We start from the raw sequence: 25,075 nt of genomic DNA, 5'->3' as shown, positions 1-25,075 counted from the left end.
ATCAGAGGGAGGAAAGGAGAAGAGGAGTTGTGTGTCGTCAGCATAGCAGTGGTAGGATAATCCATGTGAGCAAATGACCCCACCAAGTGATCTCGTGTAGAGGGAGAAAAGGAGAGGACCTAGCACCGAGCCTTGAGGGACACCAGTGGAGAGTCTACGTGAGGTAGAGGTGGATCCTTTCCAAGTCACTTGGTAAGATCGCTCATCAAGGTAGGAAGCAAACCACTGCCATGCTGAGCCCCGAATTCCAAGCCTCTTCAGGATTGCCAGAGAGTCTTGTGGTTAACGGTGTCAAATGCAGCAGATAGGTCAAGGAGAATAAGAACCGATGACAGTTATGCCGATCTGGCTGCATGTAGCTGCTTGGTAACCGCCAAAATGGCAGTCTCGGTGGAATGAGCTGTTCTGAAGCCAGACTGGTTAGGATCCAGGAGGTTGTTCTGTGATAAATGGAGTGATAGCTGGTTGTAGACACAGCGCTCAAGGATTTTGGATAGAAATGAGAGGAGGGAAACTGGTCTGTAATTGTTAATGTCTGTAGGATCAGCAGTGGGTTTCTTTAGGATTGGAAGATCTTATCTTCTTTATACATGGTAAATTATATTGTTAAAGGCGCTTTGTCAATTCTCAACACATTCTTGATCATATGCTTCAAGAAATCCTGAAATAAATTAAATAAATAAGTTGCTGGTACTTCTGGAGCCATTTCTGCATTTGTTCCGTGGCTGCTGCTCTAGCCCCCTCCGACAGGGGGCAGTAGCTACAGACCTACCTGGCGCGCCGCATGATGATGACGTAGTATTCAACCGCCGATCTGTTGACAACGCAGTCGCGTCGAAGAGCCGCAGTCGATGGCTTCTCCAGCGGGGCCGGGGGATGCGGTGTCGGTCAGTAATAAAGCGGCCGCCGCCACTCCGGGCCGCGGGAAGAAGCGGCCCGCCAGTCCGGCGGTGAGTGCCGCCATAGCGCTTGTCGGCAGCAAGAAGAAGAAGCCGTCGCCTGTTAGCGGCGTGGCGGCGCAGGTAGATAAATTCCAAATTAATTCCCATCATTACTTTAGCTTGTTCAATGATTTATGCTCTCGGTATAATGAACGAAGGAAACGCCGAATGGAACAGGGCAGGGTTGCCAGATTGGCGGTTCATTCCACACTAGCTGGAGAATGCTCCTGTCATAAACAAAAGAAAATTGATCATAATTGGTTTGGAGAGTAGGCCAGATGAACTCTCTCTTTTTTAAAAACTGACTGATGCGCATTAAAGTAAGAAAATGTGCGTGCATGATGTCTCGTACTGGCAACCCTGGAACCCTGCTGTTTCAGTGGTTTAATAGTAAACAGCTAGAGAGTTGTTCATCCTTTGTCTGGGTCTGAAGTTTTTGCCGCTGATCATATGTCACGGTGTTCTTGTTTCTCGCAGGTAACGTCGATGGACGCTGGTGTCGAGAGTAAGGCCGTTGGAACCACCGAGATTACCTCTGCAGAACCAGCTCAGAAGCCCCTGCCGTTCAAAGATCCCAACTTTGTGGTAGTTTTATGGTCACATTTTATTATATAATCATTATAGCTAGTTGGGGTCCTAATGAACCAGAACTGATTACTTGGTAACATGGTAACATGACATTTACAGCATTTATCAGACGCCCTTATCCAGAGCAATCAGTAATTGCAGGGACAGTCTCCCTGGAGCAACTTAGGGTTAAATGTCTTGCACAGGGACACAATGGTAGTAAGTGGGATTTGAACCTGGGTCTTCTGGTTCATAAGTGACTGTGTTACCCACTAGGCTACTACCACCCATGATTTTATTCATGCAGATGGTAGAGTACAGCCTGAAGAATGGCTGACAACGATTACAAAGACACATTACAATTATCTGACGTCCTTACAATCAGTTGTTAAAGGGACAGTCTCCCCCTGGAGACACTCAGGGTTAAGTGTCTTGCTCAGGGACACGATGGTAGTAAGTGGGATTTGAACCTGGGTCTTCTGGTCTCCAGTGGTGTAGTCAGTCAATCAGACTCTTTAAATGCAGTCATCAGCATGCGTCCCATAGCTTGATGTTCCTCTGACAACTATTTGAAATATTATGAATTGTTTTTATTAATAGCCCTACTTATGTAAAGTAGGGCTGGGTGATCATGCGATCTTGTGATAAATATTGAAGAAATTATAATATTTTGTGTCTGTTATTTTTAAAACGTGGACAAGGCACGACCAGTCTCCAGGACATTGTGAGAGTCAGAGAGTCGGATATGGAATCAGATTTGTGCCAACATGTCAACAATTATGCCGCCCGCTTTCTCGTCAGTGTTGCCTGAAGTTTTGTTTGAGTTTTGACACGAACCTCTCGTGTGGGCGGGACCTCCCATAACAGCAAGTATAGAGGGTGGTTGTAGCCTAGTGGGTGACACACTTGCCTATGAACCAGAAGACCCAGGTTCAAACTTCTCTTACTACCATCGCGTCTCTGAGCAAGACACTTAACCCTGAGTGTCTCCAGGGGGGGACTGTCCCTGTAACTACTGATTTTAAGTCGCTCTGGATAAGGGCGTCTGGTAAATGCTGTAAATGAGCAGCGTGTGGGGATGGTGCTTTGCTCAGTGGCACCTTGGCGGCTCGGTTCGCTTCCTTACCTGCCCCAGTGGCGTGACTGCAGTTTACGGTAAGAAGTGTGCTGTAAAATGGTCTCTTTCTGTCCCTCTCTCAGCACTCAGGGATCGGAGGAGCGGCAGCGGGGAAGAAGAACCGGAGCTGGAAGAACCTGAAGCAGATCATCGCGGCAGAGCGCGTGCTGCCATGGAAACTGAGCGACGCCAACTGTGAGTCCGGACCTCAGTCCCGCTCGCTCGCGACCGCTGTTCAGCCTGAATGGCGACGTTTTGTGCTTCGCTGGCTCTTAACAGGCTGCTCGGTCATCCTTCTTCCATAGATTACAACATAGATGCCCCGCCCTCTCTCCAACCGCCGAAGAAATACTCCGATATCTCCGGGCTGCCGGTGAGTTGAGGGTGTTATGGCCGAGCAGGGGCTCACGATGGTGTCACTGGTGTCTCTGCATGTGTGTATATGCATCCTTTTTGTTGTTTTAAATAGGCGAACTACACAGACCCTCAGACGAAGCTGCGCTTCGCCTCTTCAGAGGAATTCTCCTACATCCGCCTTTTGCCCTCTGATGTGGTCACTGGCTACCTGACGCTTCGCAAAGCTGCCTGTGTCGTACCCTGATGCCCTCTCGGATCCGAACTTTGACCCCTACCTGACCTCCAATGCGAGGCCTGAACATGAACAACATGAATTCACAGAATCAGGAGTCTACCTTGTCTGACGCCTGCGTTTTCTCTTTGATCTTTTTACTAGAAAATTGTGATTTGTGTTGACCATGTAAGATGTAGTATAACCTCTGGAATCCAGAGTAAAGTGTCTTTATCTCGGTTTTCCTGGTCATGACCGTCTCCTGGCCTCATGGGTTTCGACAAATGTGGCGAGGGCCCTTTCAGCAATGTTGACATTTTTATTCCGATTTTATTTACATTCACATTTACGGCATTTACCAGACACACTTATCCAGAGCGACTTACAATCAGTTGTTAAAGGGACAGTCCCCCCCTGGAGACACTCAGGGTTAAGTGTCTTTCACAGGGACACAATGGTAGTAAGTGGGATTTGAACCTGGGTCTTCTGGTTCATAAGTGAGTGTGTTACCCACTAGGCTACTACCACCAGTGATTTTATTCATGCAGATGGTAGAGTACAGCCTGAAGAATGGCTGACAACGATTACAAAGACACCTTACACTGACGTCCAGATTCAGGCTGAATTGCCCAGATATTTAGCCAAAGAGGCCAACGCTTGGTTCTCTGCCTTGGCACCCCATTGGTGCCCATGGGCGCATTTCAAACAATTGTTCAGGATCACGTCTTTGCCTGCTGACAACCAAGAACTTCTTCTGAGAGGTTTTCTTGATGGAGTTCAAACACCTGGCGAGCCTCTCCCTACTGTTTTGGCCTGGATGGTGGGTGAATTTCGGAGATTGCGGTCCCCACCTCCAGCAACTGAACAAGTAGAAGTAATTCGGAGGCCTCTGACCAAAACAGACTGGCACTGTACGGCGTGCAGGCCTGTACACCAACCTACCAGTGAGAAGGTTTCAACTACGGTTAACTCGGGTACTGCAGTACCTCAAACACGCGTAGTACAAGGCCTCTCCCCGAAGAGAAATCTCCACTTTGACATGGAATGCTCCCTTCATGGTAGCAGGTTACAAGCAACACTGGATACAGGAGCATCAGACTCAGCAGTTCATCCCTGGCAGATGCTGGCCCTTGTTCTCCAAGTTCTCTTTCCGGGGCAAAGTCACCCCCTCAACTATTAAACCCATCCAATCCATTCCCCATCTGTTCTTCGCACAGTAATGCAAGCACAGGAGAAACCCCAGCTTTTCCTGCTCTATGGTAGAGATCTGCACACGCCCCTTGACCCGATACTGTTCCCTGGGGATTGTGCGCCCAGGACTGCCGAGATGGACTGCAAATGACCGTGTGAGTCATGCCTATCAGAAGAAGGACATGTTCAGGGCCAATGACCTGGTAATGGTGCGAACACCGCACGTGCTGCATGTGCGGACTTTATTCCTGAGGTGGGGGTGGCTGATGCTCTGGGTGACACAAAGCCCTTGTAAGGAAGCTCGACCCACAGAACTAAACTTCACTGGACTGACCGGTCTCACACCCAGAGGCGTGAACGGTCTGACGAAGTAAAAGGATTTAGTCGGGCAGTAGGGTTGGACAGATGTTCAATTTCTTGTTTTGTTTCATTTTACTAAACGGGTGTCATTATAGTATGATTATACATCAGCACTTTAACATCTGGAACTGTGGCTCTTATTCATATTATATCAATTCATATCCGCATTAATACTCCACCCCATAAAATTCTTATATGTACCTCATACATTGATGTAACTGCTTTTACCGTGTTAAAGAACTCAGTCTTGTTGGTAATGGACTGTCTTTTTTATTTATTAACGGTGTCTTATCCTTTTATGAACATGTCAAATCGAATCTAAATCCGAACAATCAAAATTGAAGTGTGGCGCATGGTTGGAATTTTTCTCTTACATTGAGTGGAGTTTCTCAGTCTGAGCTAAATCAACGCTCAGAGCAGATTATTCAAGAGACTGGGATTTGAACCTGGGTCTCCTGTTTCATAGGCGAGTGTCTTATCCATTACGCTACTACCACCCTACTACCTGTGTTGGCCATGACCCACAGGCCCCCTCTTGCTGCCAGTAGCAATTAACCCCAAAAATAGAAACCCTTTCTACTGGTGTTCTCAAGACGCTTGGGGAGGCAGAATTTCTGTTCACGAGTGTTAATGCCAGACCAGGGCCAAGGTAGCGGTAAACCAAGTATATAAGGAGACACTACGAAACAAAACACCACAACTACTACGAGGATCTGGACATAAAGCAGACATTTTATCTTTTTTAAATTCATCTAATTTAGATCTATCTAATTAGATATTAGATTTATCTAATTTCACAATCAGAATTTTCCCTTTGAACAAACCATTTTTAAGATTCAATATAATTTGTTATCCAAAATCCCATTGGATTTTGAACAACTAGACTTGAGGGGATTAAATAATTCCCAGTGTATTTATGTGTCTCTTATGTTCATATGAAGACACTTCAGGAAATGAAAGGCGCAGAAAAGTGAACCCAGACAGACATTTCATTTACATTTACAGCATTTACCAGACGCCCTTATCCAGGGCGACTTACAATCAGCAGTTACAGGGACAGTCCCCCTGGAGCAATTTAGGGTTAAGTGTCTTGCTCAGGGACACAATGGTAGTAAGTGGGATTCGAACCCAGGTCTTCTGGTTCATAGGCGAGTGTGTTACCCACTAGGCTACTACAGACCCTCTGACGCTCTAATCTGTTGAGTAAGAAATCCGCTTACTAAGAAAACACCTCACTGGTACGATACGCAGATGAACGCGTGAGTAGAAGAATGGGAAGAGGCTCTCGGCGAAGGTGTGTGTGAGGGTGCTGAGGTGCGTGTTGTTGACTGGATCTGAGAACGACACTCTTCCCTCGTCCCAGTGGAGCTCAACTCGGATCCTCTTCGGTTCCTGTTTCAGTGGGATGGGCACGAAGCCCTGGTCTCGGGAAGATGAGGAGTATTTGTCATTGTGACGTGCAACACACCAGACCCCCCTCCATATATCAGCTCCCTTCCTCAGGTTAGACTCTGTGGCCACCCCCACCATCCAGTTCTGACCGTCTCCAACCTCGATGTCCCAGCTGTGTCTCCATGAGTTAAAGCCCTCGGAGCCCAGGACGCATGGAAACCAGTCGAATCTCTCTGGGTTGTCAGGAGGCTGCTGTCTGCGTGTTGTGAATCTCACGGTGGTCAGGTCTTCAGACAGGACCAGCCGCGGTTCTGCAGTGTTGGGGTCCAGGATCACTGGTGCTGCACAGACAGAACCGAGAGTAGATGTTCTTTTCCTCCATGTCTCTTCTACTGGCATTCTGTTAGAGGATGTTAATGTGCTCGATAAATACAGAACTCACAGTAGTCAACCTTCTCCTGCATCTTCTCCCAGACTCGGAACTTCAGGTTCCCCAGGTGTTTGTCCACGCGGATCAGCGCTCCTGAAATCCTCTCTGGATCCTGCAGGGTCCACTGGGCTCTGGAAGAAGATGAGATTCAGGAGTTGGAGCTGCTGTGTGTTTGGGTTCAGAAGCCCAGAGAAGAGCGAGACTGGAAGAGCTGACTTACCTTTCCACTGTAGCGCTGAACCTCTGTAAATAGCAGAAGGAGAGTCAGGTCAAACGGTGTGTGTGTGTGTGTGTGTGTGTGTGTGTGTGTGGTTTTCTGTAACTCACCTGCAGGAATGAAATATCTTCAGCTCCCATCTCCTCTTCTGTAGCTCGTATTCTCTCCGTAAGAGATGATATGTCTCTCCTCATCTCCATAATCTTCTCCTTTATCATCTGACTCTTCTGTTCCTCTTCCTCCCTCAGTGCAGATATCCTGGATTCTTCTTCATCACGTAGAATCTGGCGAAGCTCCGAAAATGCCTTCTTAATGTTCTCCTCAGCATGCTGGGCCTGACTCTGGGCGGAAATACAACAGACCATGTGATGTGCAGAGCAGGATTAATATGTGTTTATATCGTAGACACAATTATAAAAATGACAAAATTTCTCACCTTAATGTGATCTGCTGTTTCATCACAATATTGTTTCACTTCCTTAAATATCTTCAATTTCTCCTGTAAGGTCTTCAGTTTAGGCTTCAGTTTCTCCTGAGGGTGAAATCAGAACATTTTTCCTGTTATTCGTACTTCAGAGTAGTCTGATGATAACAATAAATTTAACATTTTACAAAATTTGCTTGTGTGACAGCAACAGGTTAACCAAAAAATATTCAGCAAAAACTAAAAAGATATCTTACACAGGTTTTACTGCAGTAACTTTATTCAATAAAGTATTCAGTCTTAAAAAATAAAATAAAAAATTTCCTGTTCTCTGGTAGTATAACCAAATAAAACCCATTATTAAATATGATGCGGCAAAAAAAAAAAAACGAACCATGCCAAACTAGCTTTCTTTGTTTTACATTTCCATTTCTGGCGTTCACCAGATGCCCTGATACAGAGGGCCTTACAGCCAGTGGTGACAGGGACAGTATCATACAGGCTGGGGTGCTGATGCTGGAGCTGGTGAAATATCCAAAATACATAACTCCACATGTGTTCATTCATAGTTTTGATGCCTTCAGTGAGAATCTACCAACGTAAATGCTCATAAAAATAAAGAAAACACATTGAATTAGAAGGTGTGTCCAAACTTTTGGCCTGTACTGTATATACACTCTGTACATTCATACATATGCATATTTTACGTGTGACTACATAAATACATACAGATGTTGTCTATTTAAATATGAAATAATATAATATAATGTTTTTTATATTTAAATATTTAAAAAGTTTAAATATTCACATATACACGTTAATATTTTCCAATACACTCATTCATATTTAGTGTTTCAGATTGACTATGCAAATAAAGGATTATTATCTTATCTAATCTTATTTTCATGTGTAAAGCTGTCACAACCATAAAAGGGAAAGAAATACAAAGTCCACAGGTTATAACCTTTCTATGAACATCACCAGGTCACAAGGTAGAAAAATACAAGAACAGCAGCAGCCCCTCTGTTATACATCTTCATCATTCTGACCTTTCTATGACTAACTACTTATGTCATCCCCCGTCTCTCTCTGGCATAACCTCATTTATCTTACCTGCCTTCAGCCTGTTGTTATATCAGCAGGACGCATTTTCTGCACTTCCTGTTCATGCTAACAGTAAAATAAAATCACACGGTCACAGTGAAAGTTTTTTTTTTTTTATGAAAGTTTTTGTTATTATGAAACACACTGCACACAATGAAATGTGTCCTCTGCATTTAACCCTGCATCAACCTTGGTGAACCGTGTGTGGAATGAACTACCCCTAGAGGTCAGAACAGCTCCGTCACTGAGTACTTTCAAACGGCAGCTCAAGACCTTCCTCTTTAGAGAATATTTAGATGAACTGTAAACTTCTTATTGTCTGACTTCTATATAGAAACTACAACAGAGTGAATAAAAGGTCGTATTCATAGTGAACCAGAACTGATCACTTCATCGATGGTAACTTGAAAGCACGTTGTAAGTCGCTCTGGATAAGGGCGTCTGCCAAATGCCTTAAATGTAAATGTAAATGTGTGGGGACTTTACCTTCATCAAGGGGACCTTAACTTGCAACCCTTCAGTTATGAATTTGCTACCTGGGCCAGCACCCCACCCCTCAGTACCCAACATAACCCTCCCCGCGAAACCCCATGCCGACGTAGGATATACAGTTGACATACACGTTTTATTTAGATATTCCAACTTCTATACTTTTGTATAAAGTATCAGTATCACCTGAATTTTTAATGTGATTGAATAGGAAATCAGCGGTTTTGTACATCCCTAATTTACAGCTACTAGTGTTATTTCAGAGTTCCACTGCCGCCCAGTAGCAGCATGCATCCACCCACCTGGCTCTGGTCCCCACTCCACACTTCACACATCCTGCACCAACTGTCTGTCCCTGTATCCCTGTAACTCAGCCACCACCACCAATGGAGTGTGGTGCTCTAGTTTGTGGAAACTGAAATAATTCCACAATGTTCATACAGTATCCCTTACGAAACATTTCATTTCATTTCATTTCATTTACATCATTTATCAGACGCCCTTATCCAGAGCGACTTACAATCAGTAGTTACAGGGACAGTCCCCCCTGGAGCAATTTAGGGTTAAGTGTCTTGCTCAGGGACACAATGGTAGTAAGTGGGATTCGAACCCGGGTCTTCTGGTTCATAGGCGAGTGTCTTACCCACTAGGCTACTACCACCCTAGGCTACTACAAACGCATACTGCTATATACTAGAATTTATATTGCAATACATTGGTAAATATATTTCAATATATGAGAAACTTCCAGATATATTTGCAATGCTTTTTTCAACATATAATCGCATTGAATGTATTTATTCAATATATGAAAACAGCAATAATTGCAGTATTTTCATATATTGTCATATATCCTGTTTCATAGATTTATATATTGCCTATGTATAAAATATATTATTATAGAATATATCAACATATATTACTATGTACAATTCACAATATATGAATACACACAAAATATATAGCCACGTAATATAATTGAGAAATAACCACATAATATAATTGAGACAACAACATTTATTATTTTTTGGTATAGCCCAAAATCACATACTGTTTGATCTTACCTTAAAATCAAGTACAGCTTCTTCCACAGGAAGGAATCTGTGGTTTGTGTGTTTTCTGGACGTCTGACACACCACACACACTGGCAGCTGGTCCTCCAGACAAAAGAGTTTGAGTTTCTCTCTATGGAGACTACAGAGCACCTCAGACACTGCTGAAGCTCTCCGACGTCTCTGCTGTGAGAAGAGCTCACGCTGGTTCTTCAAAGACAGGTTGTCGTCCGGGTTTTCCGTTGAAGCCCGTCTCCTGGACATTCCTGAGATCCCTTCTTCTGCCTGTACTGAAGACAGACCTTACAGACGCTGTGACCACACGGCAGGAGACCTGGATCCCTAAAGATCCTATGGCATGTGCGGCAGGTGAGGTCCTCTTTACGGAGAGGAGATTCCGCCGACATTTTCTTCTCTCCTCTCCTCTGCTGTACTTTCACTTTCTGAGCTCAGTTGAACATTAAACTTGTCCGTTTACAGACCTGTGTCAGGACTAGGTGCACGTGGACCCTGTCACCCATGCGTGGTGTTTTCAGTTCTGGCAATTGCCACTCGCCTGAGGGTTAGTTTATGTTCTCCCCTTTTGATTCCCCTGTTTTCGGCCCTCACGCCCGTTTAATAAACCATTATTCCCAGAATGTCCCGCCTCTGCGCTTCCTTCCCATCAGCTCGCGGACGTGAACTGTTTGACGCTGTTAATATAGTTCACTCATTCTGCTTCAAAGTGTGGACATGACAGAATTTAGAATGATTTAGAACATTTAGAAATGATTATAAAATAAAAAATATATAATATAATAAAAAATAACATAATAAAAAAATATATATTATTAAAAAAGTAAAGTTTTTTTACATTGTCATTATGGGGTGCTGGAAGGGTTGTTTTTAATGGATACTATTGAATGAAAGTTGCCCGTTATAATCTTTTGCTGAGAGTATTTTGTCATCCTCTAGATAACCATCCACTGGGTAAACCAAAACCCATATATAAAACCCATAACCCATATATGCAGTACAGGCCAAAAGTTTGGACACACCTTCTCATTCAGTGTGTTTTCTTTATTTTCCATTTACGTTGGTAGATTCTCACTGAAGGCATCAAAACTATGAATGAACAAATGTGGAGTTCTGTACTTAACAAAAAGTGGAGACCTGACCTCCACAGTCACCGGACCTGAACCCAATCCAGATGGTTTGGGGTGAGCTGGACCAACAAGTGCTAAACACCTCTGGGAACTCCTTCAAGACTGTTGGAGAAGCATTTCAGGTGATGACCTCTTGAAGCTCATCGAGAGAATGCCAAGAGTGTGCAAAGCAGTAATCAGAGCAAAGGGCGGCTATTTTGAAGAAACTAGAATATAAACACACACAGACACACACACAGACACAATATATGTATAGTGTCTTATACATTTTCCTCTCTTCATTTTACAAAACAGGCCTTTATTGACTCATTCTGGGTTGGAATCTGAGGATTTTCAAACTTTGCAGCATTTTCTGGTCACTTAAAGTGGTCAACAATATGTTTCTATGAAAATTTCAGAATCCCGTATCAGTGTAATGAACTTTAAACCGAGGTAGTAGGATGTCTCGTCCATCGCATGGTGTGAAAGCCCCGGTGAAATTCTCTCTTCTCTTTACTAATATCAACCTCTCAACTGATCAAAGTGGCGAAGCTCATGAAACATGAAGACAGTTTATTAATTTCTCGTTTCACACAAAGACACAGAACAACAATACATACAGCATGTTCACAAGCTTACACACACCACCAAACAACAAAACACACACATTTACACACACACACACAAGGGAGTACAAAGCGCCGCTGGCCGGTTCACTGCAGCACCTCGGACGCCAGCTCTGCGATGTGCTGCCAGGCCTGCTGGACGTGGCGTGACTCGGTGGTCCGGGCGCAGACGGCGAAGCGGAGGACAAAGCGTCCGGCCAGCTGACACGGGACCAGGTGGATCCGGCGCGCGGCGTTGATCCTCTTCAGCAGGGTCTCGTTCACGTCGTTGGAGCCCTGCGGGCGAGGGAGCAGCGAGATCCTACCCAACCGTGCCTGCCGCCCTTCTACAGAGCGTTTGTGCGGGTGTCTGGACGCCGCTGAAGGAAGGACAACTCACCTTGAGTCTGAAACACACCAGGCCCAGCACCACGTCAGCACTGATCTCGAACCGCCCGTCCTTCCGGACTAAACCCTCAAACTCTTTAGCCAGCTTCACGTGCTGCACACAAGAGAGAGCGTGACGAGTACTGAAATAAAGCAGTGAGCGCATCGCCATCTGTCACTGGAGGTGCCCATGAACACGCAAATCTACCACGTAGAAGATTCAGAAATGATGGTTGAAATTGTGTCCACTGCTATGAGAGAAAAAAAATGTTCATTCGTGTTCACTTTTACATTCGCGAAGAATTATATCACAACGCTGAGCGATCAGCATGTCGCTCCTGCAGCCACAAGAGGGCGGTGCTGCAGAGCTCAGAACCCAGATCAGAACCCAGTTGAGGAACAGGTTCTCACTGACACGGACCTCTGGTCTCCGCAGCAGGAAGATCTCAGACCAGTCAGACCACAAACCCTCAGTGCAGGTAATTCTCAATATAAAGCTGTAATACTTCTACATGATGTTCTTTTAGCAGAACGTCATTTTTTGTCTTACGGACGAAGACTTGCATGCAAGCTTCAGTCTTTCAGCACTATCAGAACCGACGAAGAGCAACTCAGAGGCACAGTGAGTGTAAAGTGTGTGCAATGTGGACAATGTGGAGTTAGGTCGGCTCGTGTGCTTATTTCCATGCACAAAATACACTCTGTCACAAAATGAAAATAAAGCCCTCTCATATGTTGTTCACAAAGCAAAAAGTCATCACTTTAATTTCTTCACAAAAATTTGTGAAGAAAAAAAACAGAGAATAATTATAATACATGTTTACTGTCAATTTATTTCTGAATCAGCAACAGAATGTTTCATTAAAAGCATTGTCGCTTTTTGACGTTGACGGAATTCATTTCATGGATTAAATGACTCAAAAATTATTGATTGCTTTGGACTTCTGTGAAGAAAATAAATGTGCAAAATGCAACGAGTTGTAATTTGATTACAACATGCTTCATGCTTCTGGTGCATGCAGTGAACTTGGTGTAATAGACAACCAGAACGGAATGGAACGAGTTAGAAACATTAACAGAAACGTTCCAGAACAAAACAACATAAGCGTGTATCATTAGGATTCATTCTGAACACACTGAAGAGATTCAGCATTACGTTGTGCGCTTGTGTGTAACCAATGATGGCTGTGATTATGCTCTGGGGTGAAATTGGGGGTAGATGTGATTGACAGGAGTTGAGTTGTGGGTACCTGGCGGATGTAGGCCTGCAGGCCTCTGACTCCGTACAGGCGGAACACAAACCACATCTTCAGCGAGCGGAATCGACGACCCAGAGGAATCTGCCAGTGCTGCGAGCAGAGCGAGAACACAATGAAACACAAATGCACAATTGCATTTTATATATATATATATATAATACACACATACACACACACACACACGTGTGTGTGTGTGTATGTATATGTGTGTGTATGTATATGTATACGTGTGTGAGTGTGTGTGTGTGTATGTATACGCGTGTGTGTATATGTATGCGTCTGTGTGTGTGTATGTATACGTGTATGTGTGTGTGTGTATGCACATGTATGCGTGTCTGTGTGTATGTATATGTATGCGTGTGTGTATGTATATGTATACGTGTGTGAGTGTGTGTGTGTGTATGTATACGCGTGTGTGTATATGTATGCGTCTGTGTGTGTGTATGTATACGTGTATGTGTGTGTGTGTGTATGCACATGTATGCGTGTGTGTGTGTATGTATATGTATGCGTGTGTGTATGTATATGTATACGTGTGTGAGTGTGTGTGTGTGTGTGTGTATGTATACGTGTATGTGTGTGTGTGTATGCACATGTATGCGTGTGTGTGTGTATGTATATGTATGCGTGTGTGTGTGTGTGTGTATGTATACGTGTGTGTGTGTGTGTGTGTGTACTTACTCTGTAATCTGTGACGAGTCCTGGAGAGGAAACATTACAGAGGATGTTAATCATGATTAACATGAGTCACAGCACTACTTATAACATAAACGTGAATTAATTACAGCAGCACAACAGCAAAATCAATAGCCAATAGTACAGAAATTAATCAATAATTGACAAACTTAATTTACTACTGTGCAATAATACAGGTATTCTGATCTAATTAAAATATATAAATAAATGAAGGATGACTCAAAATACTAAATAAAATAGAATGCAAAATATAAATATAATAGCAGTGAATGTAGAGGACAGCTGACACTGCCCACGCCCCTGGAGCGGAGAAGGAAGTGGAATAACATGAACCCAACCCTGGCCCAAACACCAGCTGTCTGTCTGTCTGTCTGTCTGTCTGTCCATCCGTCCGTCCGTACGTTTATCTGTCTGTCTGTCTGAATCGCTTTTCTGCAGCAGGTGAGGCATCAGGATCTGTGATGCAGCCAATGAGCTGTAATTTAATTTTCTTTGTTTCAGCGTTGTGCCTGTGGGGAGGGTGGTAGTAGCCTAGTGGGTAACACACTCGCCTATGAACCAGAAGACCCGGGTTCAAACCCCACTTACTACCATTGTGTCCCTGAGCAAGACACTTAACCCTGAGTGTCTTCAGAGGGGGACTGTCCCTGTAACTACTGGATAAGGGCGTCTCATAAATGCCGTAAATGTAAATGATTATGTTGTGTGTGTTGTGGTGTGTATAGCGTGTTGCGTGACAGTGGAAAGAGTCAGTTATGACCCACCTGACTCTTGATGATCATGTTTCAGATAGAGAGGATCCATCTTAAAAGCTCCAATGATGTCTGATCTTTTCTTCACCCTGCAGAAGATTTCAGGAACTGCTTTTAAAGGTGCAACATCTGGCTGCCTGGTAAATATGTGCACCAGAAAGTTTTACTCTTGTTTTATGAGACAGGGCAAGTCACTTCTAGCTGGTTGGCATGCTAACTTCAGTAAATCTAAACTGTTATTTGTTCTCACCACATTTCACACTCACCACATTGTGGAACAGTCAAAGTTGACCAGGAGCCATTTGTGAGGGTTGAAGTTGAAAGAGTCTGCAAACTGAGCAGAATAAATTGAATAAATGCACTAAATGAATGAAGTTCTTACATTTCTTTATAATTTCTCATTCATTACATTAAACAAACAATTAAAAGGCTGTAATTTAATAACTGTTACTTATGGAAATATTCAGAATTTTCATTGCATGGAATGTTTTTCCCAGCATAGCTGAAAGTTTGATACTATTATAATCCAATTCAGAATCGCGTTTATTGGCAAGAATTCGATTCCGGTCGATGGTGTCTCAGGCACAAGAGTATAAAGCCAAAACAACATACAATACAGTCTGAGTTGCAATGTGATGGCGAGGGGAAAGAAACCGTTTCTGGGTTGGAGGGTCCAAATCTGCAGGTTCTAGATCGGCTGCCAGAAAGGTGTGAGGAATCTGTGATGATTTTTAGTTAAAGTGAAGTGATTGTCATTGCAGCACAGCACACTGTGACACGGTGAAATGTGTCGTCTGTATTTAACCATCACCCTTTGTAAGCAGTGGGCACCATGACAGGCGCCCGGGGAGCAGTGTGTGGGGACGGTACCTTCATCAAGGGGACCTCAGTGGCACCTTGGCGGCTCAGGATTTGAACCGGCAACCTTCTGATTATGGAACCGCTTCCTTATTCGCTAGGCCACCACTGCCCCAAGCGGGATGGGTCCAGGATGAAGGGCCTTGGGCAAATGCATATCATGACTGACCATTGGGGACTCAATGGCACCTCAGTGGCACCTCGACTTGGCCTTCCAAGTTCACTTCCTTGTTACTTTCATTCAAAATGTTGAAAAATCTATTAAAAGTAATCAAATGTAATTGTATGTAATTAGTAATCTAAATAATTACACTATAATTACATTTCTTTTAGGGTAACTGTATGTTGAGTGAAGACTAACTGGCCTAGCCTGATCGTACTCTTGAGAAGAAAGCCACGTGGTCAGCTCTACTTTTCATTATTGGGACAGATTCACCAGCACAAGGTGGGGACATTTTCGAGACGAAACGAAACCCATCTCCACATGCAGACCCTCAGTATCTGAAGCATCTCTTTGTTCTCCATCTCGCGTTAAATATCCTCTCTGAGCGCGATGAGGAGACGGGATGACGAGGGTCCTCCAATCAGCAGGCAGGAGGAATGCGTGGACGCGCTGCCTTTCAGGCCAGAGACGGAGGCCAGAGACGGAGGCCAGCTCCTTTGTCTTCTCAAGCAGAGCCGCATTCAGGCAGCGCCGTTTGAACTCCTGCTGCTGAGACGCCGGGATCTCTGAGCCGGAGATGAATCTGAAGGTCTGGCTGCGCCCCAGGAAATGACTGCGGCCTTATCAGCGGCGCTCAAAGCGCGTTTTCTCCGCCGCACATCACTCACTCCTGACATTTAAATGCAACATTTACAGGTGTGTGTGCGACGCTCATATCCTGCTTTTCACGTTATCGCTCCCTCCGGTCTGTAAATAAGGCTGAGCACCAGAACGGCCACCCAGCAGCACCCAGCAGCACCCAGCAGCAGAGAAACGTGTCAATATTCTATATCGTCGACCAATCACCATTAACATAGCTGTGACTCCACCCAGAAACATGAATGAATATTTAAGAGAATTTTTTTTTGTTGTTCATTTGATTAAGACCTCTATACACGCCCCTTCTCACCTCCACGCCATCCAGCAGGGGGCGGAACTCTGGGCAGATGAAGGAACTGCCGGCGTACGCCGCGTCGATGTGCATCCACAGCTTCTCAGCGTTGCCTGGGAGGGGGAGACAGGAAGAGGGCAGTGAGCGTATGAAGGCATGAATCCCGCGTTCCTGGACGCATTCTCAGACTCACAGACTGGGCCGAGCTCTGTGATGCGGTCGAAGGCGCAGGAGGGCGTTGTCCCCAAGGTGGCACAGAACTGTGGACACACATGCACACACACACAGCGTAAAACCACCCTGCTCCTATAACCATGGCTCATACAGGCTGTTCTGGCCGACTGTCCCTCCAGGGGACGAAGTGATCAACCTGTCCTTCTGACCTTTACGTTAATGACATTACTGTGACCCCCCCTTATTCACATCAGGTCGCAGTGCGCTGGTATACTGAAGGAAGATCCATCACCACAGTAGCCTGTAACCTCACATGTGACTAAAAAATTAAAGATGGGGAACGATTCTGACCTTTTTTAACAAAAAAGTTCAAAAAAATAAACATTTAAATGTAATTACAACAATTAATTTGCAATATTTACAAATGAATGAATACAAATAAGATATAAAAAGTAATTAGGATAATGTGAAGCTGAAAAGGTATGTATTTAATATTTCTTTATTCCTTACCCCAGGAATAATTAAAAGGCCAAAACCAATAAAAGGTTTAAAAACCAATAAAACCAGACAAAGCCAACGAAGATGCTTCGGAACCGATGAAACTGGTCAGAACGTGTTCTGCAGTGCTTTGAACGATCTGTGACTTATTTCGTAACTTCTTCGGTGAAGAGAGCGGCAATGGAACCTCACTGAAAAAGGGGGTCAAAGTTCAGTTCAAGGTCCAGAAGCACGCCTATACTTTACTGACTGAGCCCTGCTGCGATTGGCTGCCGAGTGTTCGTCCGTACTCACGTAGAACGGTATCAGGCCTGCGGCTTTGTCCTCCTCGATGGCGCGGCGCAGGGCCTCGCCCCGAACGGCGAACTTCTCGTCGGTGGGAATCTTCCTCATCCTCATGCCGCCGATCAGCCCCGCGCGCTCAACGGAGGAGTGGGCCTGAGCACAGCAGAACACGGCAGAGAGTTCCGTAATCCCAAAGGGCAGGGCCGTCCGGGCCCATCAGCAGCGTTTCTGCTTCCTCACATCACATCACGCACACGCCGGCCTTTATACAAATCATTTCTATACCAGTGGACAGGACGTGGATTTTATCATAAATTGGATTTCCAATGAGCTGCTTAAAGCTCCCTGGTGTTATTGATCTACAAGATCTTCTGTGATGGCCAGTGACGAGTGTTGTGTTAACCCAAAAGAGAACTGTTTATTGAATATCTATACAGAACAAAAAAAAATCATGTCACAGCACAATCACTGAGGGGAATGACTCTTCATTTACACCTTTTGGAAGGTATGGAGAATGTTCTGTAATTTTCTGGAAATAGACGACAAACATAAATGTATTTATTTAATTTCCTTCTCTCTTTTCTCTTGGAAGGCCAAGTCGAGGTGCCACTGAGGTGCCATTGAGTCCCCAATGGTCAGTCATGATATGCACATGATATGCACATGAATGCATATTGGTTCATTGTTTACTTGCAACATTTGCAATACTGTGGTCTGTAGCAGTTGCAGAAAACATTTCACTGCACATCATACCGTGTATGACTGTGTATGTGACAAATAAAATTTGAATTTGAATAGTCAGATTTACAGGTGAAACGCACTGTTGGAATTATGGAATATACACACACACACACACACACACAAATCTAATATAATAAAAGAACTATAATGTTGTGTACAGTGAATGGGGAAAATGAAACGAATTCACAAGTAATTGAAATGATTATAGTAGAATATCGTATGAGAATCTTCCGGACCTGGTCAGATGCGTACGCCACCAGCCTGGAGATGACTTGAGCCTCGCTGAGGTCCGGCTCTTCGCTCCGGATCTGCTTCACCTTCCTGGAGCGGGCGGCGAGAAGAGCCACCAGTGTGGCCTCGCTGGCCGTACCCTGAAGGAACAGGGCGACAGGTGAGGGTCACTTTCAGGGTGGAAGCTGCAGCCCACAAGGCCATCGCGGGGTGTCGGGTTGGAGATCATCAGTGCGCACGAGTTCCGAACATTAGATGACACGTCTCAACTCTGCTTACATTTAGGGTGTTTCCACGGCAACCGCATCCTACAAACCCTGGTGACAAAGCCCACCCGGCGAACCGCGCTAACCGTCGATCTGTTTACTCTTCATTTCCAGATCATTGCAGTGTTGCCTGAAAAAGGGTCTCATTATGTTGCCATAGCGAGCGGCCAGGGAGGGGGTGGGCAGCTGAGTGCAGGGGCACAAAGGGAACTGTCATCATCCCGCTCGCGCGCCGCGTCCCTCCAACAAGGCCCAGCTGCGGCGGGGTGCTAATGGCGGTGGAAACGCCGGCCCGCCTCGTATTGATGCGATAAAAGCTCATTTCCTGGGACGCGGCGCAGCAGACCGATCAATGACTGACAAGCGGTGCCCACCTGAGGAATCGTGATCGGCCAATTGTCTGCCTGCTTCGCTCTCAGCGCCTCCATTGTAAACAGAATATTTACCCCGCTGTCGGGTGTGTCCTTTCCATCTCCGAACAAGACCAGAATAGAAATACAGGAGCGTCTCTCGGACGCGGAGAGCCTCAGACTGTCCAGACATGAGGGTCATATTTACAGCAGTAACGGAGAACCTTGACGGCCTTCAGGAAACCATCCACAAGTGCTGATGTGATGTGTGTTAGTAGACGGTCCATTTACAATCTTCTTCTTCTTCCACTCTCAACCCTAATCAGACCTCCAGAGAAGACCTGCATCAGCTCTCCTTCTGCAATGTTCTTCTATTCATTTCTCCAGATTATTCCTGTGTCCATCTCTCTAGACCATTGATTCTTGATTCTAAACTCCAGATGTACATTCTTGTACACCTGACTCTGCCCTGCTGATCCTAGCGGAGTGAAGTTCCTTCTTCTACAACATTCTAGATGATATAGATGATGATATCATACATCATGAAGCTTCTTAGGTGTATTAACTTTTACTATCATAAATAATTCTAATTCAGTCCTCAAAAGGTTTCCTGTTGCTTGTTCTTCTGCTTCGCTCGGCTTTTCCTGCATATTATGCTGTGCTCGTCCATCAACCATTTTCTGAAGATCTGTTTCTGATTTGGTGCTTCCATGATGTATTTTCCGGACTCAGCTGTCTCTCTCTGCGCCGTCACACTGATTTAATTTAAATCCTGCCTGCTGCGTGTGTGTGTGTGTGTGCGTGTGCGTGCGCGTGTGTGTGTGTGTGTGTGTGCGTGTCAGCACCTGTATGACCCCCCCCGCCTTTCCCACTGGTCCCGGCGATGAACTCCTGCGGCAACTTCAGCATCTTCCCCAGCCAATCCAGCATCACCGTCTCCAGCTCAGTGCAGGCGGGGCTCGCAGCCTGCAGCCGAGACAGCCGATAGGTCAGTGGGGACTAAGCCCCGCCCACACAGTAACGAGCACAATATACTAATTTTTAGCAAAAAACACAACAACACTGCCACATCAGCAGATAATTCTCTGATTTAGTCTGATGATTAAAATGGTTTTGCTGTGAGTGAGTGAGTGAGTGAGTGAGTGATTAGACGGTAAATCGTGGTTTATGGAGAGGGCGGAGCCACTCTTACCCAAGAGAAGCCGATGCAGCCGATGGCCCCAGACAGCATGTCTGCCAGCATGGCCGGATATGAGTTGGCAGTGGGGAAATAGGCATAAAAGTAGGGGCTGTGCCAGTGGGTCACCTGAGAGATGGTTACGAGAGGGTTGATGACCACACTTTTCATACGTCATCATTTCTGTCACATTTTTTTCAATATACACATAGATAGATAGATGGAAAGATCTCTCTCTATATATATATATATATGTATATATGTGTGTGTGTGTGTGTGTGTGTGTATAGAGTGAGAGTGAGAGAGAGAGAGAGTGCTAATTTTAGATAAATAGAACATTCTGTATATATAATTTTTTGTGTGTGGACTGAAAACCCGAGAACCCCTGAGAAATATCCTACCAGCATTTATTTTCAACATTTCTTGAAATAATATGAGTTAATGTTCTTAGTTTTGTCTGCAAGTGAACCACAGTCAGACAAGTTGATGCTGCTAAGTGTCTTATTTGGTCTGTAATTCGTTTAAATTGTCTTTCATTACACAAATCACGATTAGTGAAAAAGGCAAAAAAAGAACAACCTCCCCACAGCTTCATCCCCTGCCGAGTGCTGATCCAGGATGGGATCACACCTTCACACATCCTGGCTGGCTAATCAGAGGTTGAGATGTTCACTTTGGTCTCTTTAGAAGTGGATTTTCCCTCATTAACTCCAGCATGGTGTAATTTTATGACCTTTCGAGCGTAAGGCGTGAAGAGCACCTTCTACCCGCAGTAAACCTACCAAACGCTCTGTTTACCCTCAGATCAAATATTTGGCCGCGGCCGTGATACGAACATATGGAATAAAGGAAAGAACCTTGCGGTGGAAATCTGATTACTCACGAGGGGAGAAAGGCCTGAGGCGGGAGTCTGCGGAGTCGCCATGACCGCCTTTTCCCAGCGTGAGTCACTCATTAAGTTATTACCCAGCATTCAGCGCAAGTGTTGAGGGGGCATAATTGCTCTGTGGACGGTCAAACCGAAATGGAACAAACGCTTCCTGCTTTATGACTGGACGGAGGAGATTTATGAACCCGGGACGTTTAATTATTTGCAGCCAGGATGAACTTGAATGGGGGGGGTAATGCTGCCGGCCGGTGAACTTTGGACAACTGGAACCAGGATAGTGAACAGAAGAGAGTTCAGCCTGAAATGCTGACAAGAGTCCAGCTAAAAGCCCCTTTGTGCTGCACTGTAAACGGCGCAGCGCTCAGGTCGCATTGGCTAATGTCACAGCATTTATGATGTGATTTCGGATTGACAGAAATGGACCGAGAGAGTGTAGGAGGAGGAGGAGGAACTAACTACCCACCCAGCCGTTTCTGTTGGTGTGTAATTATTTCTCACACCCAGAAGATGAACTTTAATGGTGTTTTTAGTACACAACGTTTAAGAAAGGGAGGAGCCTGTAGGCATGATGGGCTGCGAACGCACCCCCTACTTCCTCATTCTGGACGATTTTTAAACCACCTCCTCTACCAGGTGTCTCAGTAAAGGCTCCTGAACAGAATGTCCAATCTGTGTTCCCTTCTGGACACACGTCAGACAATCAGTAATATTCCCTCACCTATAAATGAATTCCGACTCACCCCAGGCATGATGACCCTCTCGATGTCCTTCACCACGTCTTCGTAGGTCTCAGGCGCCTCTGGGGCCTCCTCTGGTATCAGAGGTCGGAGGTACCCGGGCTGGACATCGGGGTAGACCTGGCGGCGCTCGATGGTCTCCATGTAGTCGGCGATGTAGTCGACCATCTCCTTCCCACGTCTTCTAAACTCGGCCGCGTCCATGGTGTCCAGCGCTGCTCATTGGGCAGAAGAGGTTATTGCCAATATTTCATTTCGTTATTCTGAACATCATAACTGACACGTGGAAACTGTATCCTGTACAGTCACAACGAAGCCCACCAGCATCATCATCAGAAATTCAATATTGTCCCAGCTCATTGGACAGACGTTTGGTGACCTGCCTGTTAACTAAATGCCCATGTTGGAATACACAGAGCAGCTGAATCCATGGAAAATCTGACCTTTTATCGTCTTATAATTACCATGAATAACTTTATTAATTGAAAACCATGAGATTATAATGGAAGTTTATTATGGGGACCTTTAAGGAAGACATTTTAAAAATATCAAGAGAAATAATAGTAGTGATAAGAAATGATAAGATACTTACAGATTACAAAATGAACATTTCTACGAATGGTAAGATAAAAACGTTTTTCACACGTTTCTGTTCTAGAATGTGGCGGCTTTTCGCTGATCTGACCAAAAATCGCCTCACACTCACTTTTCTCTCGTACCAAAATGGTCACAGCGGGCGGGGCTCCCTCTTATTCCCGCTGCTCAGATGGTGCAGTGACAAAATCTGATAATCCAGGCTCCTCTCTCCCAATTCCCCAGAGTAAACAGTTTCTCCCACTAATCCTGCTAATACACTCTGATGCAGGTGTGTGTGTGTGTGTGTGTGTGTGTGTGTGTGTGTGTGTGCGCGTGTGTCACACGGCTCCTAAGCTCCATTTCATTAAACCAGGGAATGACATTAAAGTTGCTTCTCAGAAAAAAGTCTCACACACACACACACACCTGCATCCCAGAACCATGGCAGGGTGGTACAAGTACAATCAGGTTCATCAACAGAACCTAAACAGCACACACACACACACACACACACACACACTTATACCCTTCTTCAATCGAGCCAACCTCCAGCACACACACACACTGAAGTGTCACTGAACGTCACTGAATTCATCTCATCATTCAACAAGTGCTGTCAACCCCCATGCACACACACACACACACACACACACACACACAGCTGGCTCTCTCGATATGAAGATGTTGGGGGTAATACTCACAGTAAGCAGCTGTCCTTTTCACTGCTGGTAGTCCCTACACACACACACACACACACACAAGGGAGAGCAGCAGACAGGCGAGTGACAGAGAACAGCAGGCACAGGGCCAGCCTTTATGAGCCCAGCGGTCCCTGGAGGCAGCCAATGGGATCGCAGCATGAGCGAGCAGGAAGAGCTGATTCACAAGAGCCCTAACAAGATCGTGGACGTTCTCCAACCAAGCCCCTCGGACCTCCCACCAGCCACATCCATCCCACGGCCCGCCACCTCAGCCTACGCCATTCTCCTCCACCTGTCAATCACCTATAATCGCCACGTTTCAAATGCCATCAAGTCACCCTCCTTCCACACATTTTAAATCCACCCAGGGAGGAATCTGTTTCCTAAAAGTGCAGGAAAAATGGATCCTGATTCCCTCCATAACAGGATTATTTAGGTGATGTATTATTTATCAGCTGATGGTGTTTCGGGACCGTGGTTTGAAGCTCAAAAATAAATTTATTGAGTGTAGTTGGAACTGGTAAAAATGTTACCCCTCCTTCACGTGCATGAGGAAACCGTGACGCACCAGCCAGCATCAGCAGCAGCTCTCTCCAGATCTTCTCCTGCCCAGCAGAGAGAGGGACGGGGTAGTTACGCCACCTGCTGGGGAACCTCACAGTTTGGTCCTCGTCCTTACGCTGTCCCTTTTTTTTCTGTTTCCACTGCTGCCCAATAAATCCTGACCCACTGACACAAATCCACGTTATTCACTTTAAATGTCAGAAGTCATATCATGATGGATTTTACATTACAGTTTTTTACAGACGCTAGGACACATTTCTTAGGTCACTTTTGCAAAACTCTTCTCACAATTCTCCTAACTGACATTCAGCTTGGCAAAGCAGTTCATTTCACATTCAAAATGCACTACAACCACCAAAACACTTTATTCAGGTCTCAAATAAACTCATTCTTCCAGAACACTAGCAGAGGTTGACAGCCGACAAACACACTTTGTCACCCACAAAACAATGACCTAAAAAACACTATCAACATGTAGCATTACACAGTGTTTTCTTGTGTAAAACATGGACACGTCTCTGTTTATAATTGCAATATATGTTACTGGAACGAATCAGACATGATGCAGAATTTATCAATATTTGTTTATTCATTTTTATTTTTTTGCACTAAGTAATTCCAAAATACAAGAATTTGTATACTCACCATCCACTGATACAGACACAATAGTAATGCTAATCTACTCGGTCTTCTCCATTTGGCCACAGGTTCTCATCCACATCACATATGTCACCTAGGGCAATACGCCTAGGAAAGAAGTAGCTCTGATCTCATCTGAGACTACAGCTCTAGATCTTCCTCTTATTCTTCTTCCACCGTGCATACGTATTCCTGGCCCTCTCCCAGCCACTCTTCTTCCTCTTTCAGCCACTTCTCCATTTCTGGCTGGGTCCATATTTACATCAAAAAAACATATTTTGTAATGAAATCGAAAGCGTAACACCTGTGTAGATGTTCATCTAAGATGAGAATCGGCTGTGGCTGGTTAAACTGCATTTTTAGATTTAAAATATGTTTCAAAACAATCTTGCTGATGAATTTTGCGGTCTTATTCAGTTTTGCATTATGTTATTGTTTTGAACATAAGTTTAACAGTTTTGAGAACAGTATGTAAGCGTGTGCAAAATGTCCTGTACGTACAAAGATTTTTGGCAGTTGTTGTGTCTGAGTGAGAAAAGAATTCATGAAATTTGAGAGATGTGGTCATTGAATGCATTTTGTGCCAAAACAATGATAATTTATCCCCAGTTTAGCCCAAA

At 44.9% G+C, this 25,075-nt stretch overlaps 3 protein-coding genes across 4 annotated transcripts; 1 reads left to right on the top strand and 2 right to left on the bottom strand.

The window, feature by feature from the left end:
- The first annotated feature begins 813 nt into the window (after nucleotides 1–813).
- Nucleotides 814–5,001, top strand: ino80c (INO80 complex subunit C). 2 transcript variants are annotated; one of them, XM_028980586.1, is made up of 5 exons: nucleotides 814–1,022; nucleotides 1,419–1,526; nucleotides 2,709–2,820; nucleotides 2,931–2,998; nucleotides 3,095–5,001. In XM_028980586.1, exons 1-5 carry the CDS (start codon nucleotides 852–854, stop codon nucleotides 3,224–3,226), a joined length of 591 nt encoding a protein of 196 aa, XP_028836419.1. In that variant the 5' UTR covers nucleotides 814–851; the 3' UTR covers nucleotides 3,227–5,001. The 2 variants fall into 2 exon arrangements, with proteins under 2 accessions (XP_028836419.1, XP_028836420.1); XM_028980587.1 differs by having other exon boundaries at nucleotides 815–950.
- Nucleotides 5,002–5,935: 934 nt separating this feature from the next.
- Nucleotides 5,936–10,509, bottom strand: LOC114789814 (E3 ubiquitin-protein ligase TRIM39). Its single transcript, XM_074933625.1, is given in 7 exon segments — nucleotides 5,936–6,477; nucleotides 6,579–6,697; nucleotides 6,787–6,809; nucleotides 6,894–7,124; nucleotides 7,220–7,315; nucleotides 9,865–10,112; nucleotides 10,115–10,509. Coding segments are annotated over 7 exon segments (1,404 nt in total). The 5' UTR covers nucleotides 10,260–10,509.
- Nucleotides 10,510–11,496: 987 nt separating this feature from the next.
- On the bottom strand, nucleotides 11,497–23,522 carry ddc (dopa decarboxylase). The gene is made up of 14 exons (XM_028979959.1): nucleotides 23,253–23,522; nucleotides 21,979–22,190; nucleotides 20,365–20,478; nucleotides 20,027–20,138; nucleotides 18,562–18,704; nucleotides 17,594–17,737; nucleotides 16,821–16,887; nucleotides 16,646–16,740; nucleotides 14,942–15,009; nucleotides 14,688–14,764; nucleotides 13,909–13,928; nucleotides 13,219–13,317; nucleotides 11,982–12,083; nucleotides 11,497–11,878 (listed from the first exon to the last, which is right to left on the bottom strand). The coding sequence occupies exons 2-14, from the start codon at nucleotides 22,177–22,179 to the stop codon at nucleotides 11,690–11,692; spliced, it is 1,431 nt and encodes a 476-aa protein (XP_028835792.1). The 5' UTR covers nucleotides 22,180–22,190; nucleotides 23,253–23,522; the 3' UTR covers nucleotides 11,497–11,689.
- Between the last annotated feature and the right edge of the window lie 1,553 nt (nucleotides 23,523–25,075).

This window comes from Denticeps clupeoides, chromosome 5 (genome assembly GCF_900700375.1).
Source record: "Denticeps clupeoides chromosome 5, fDenClu1.1, whole genome shotgun sequence".
In the NCBI taxonomy this organism is placed as follows: Eukaryota; Metazoa; Chordata; class Actinopteri; order Clupeiformes; family Denticipitidae; genus Denticeps; species Denticeps clupeoides.
This window is presented reverse-complemented; position numbering and strand designations above follow the sequence as displayed.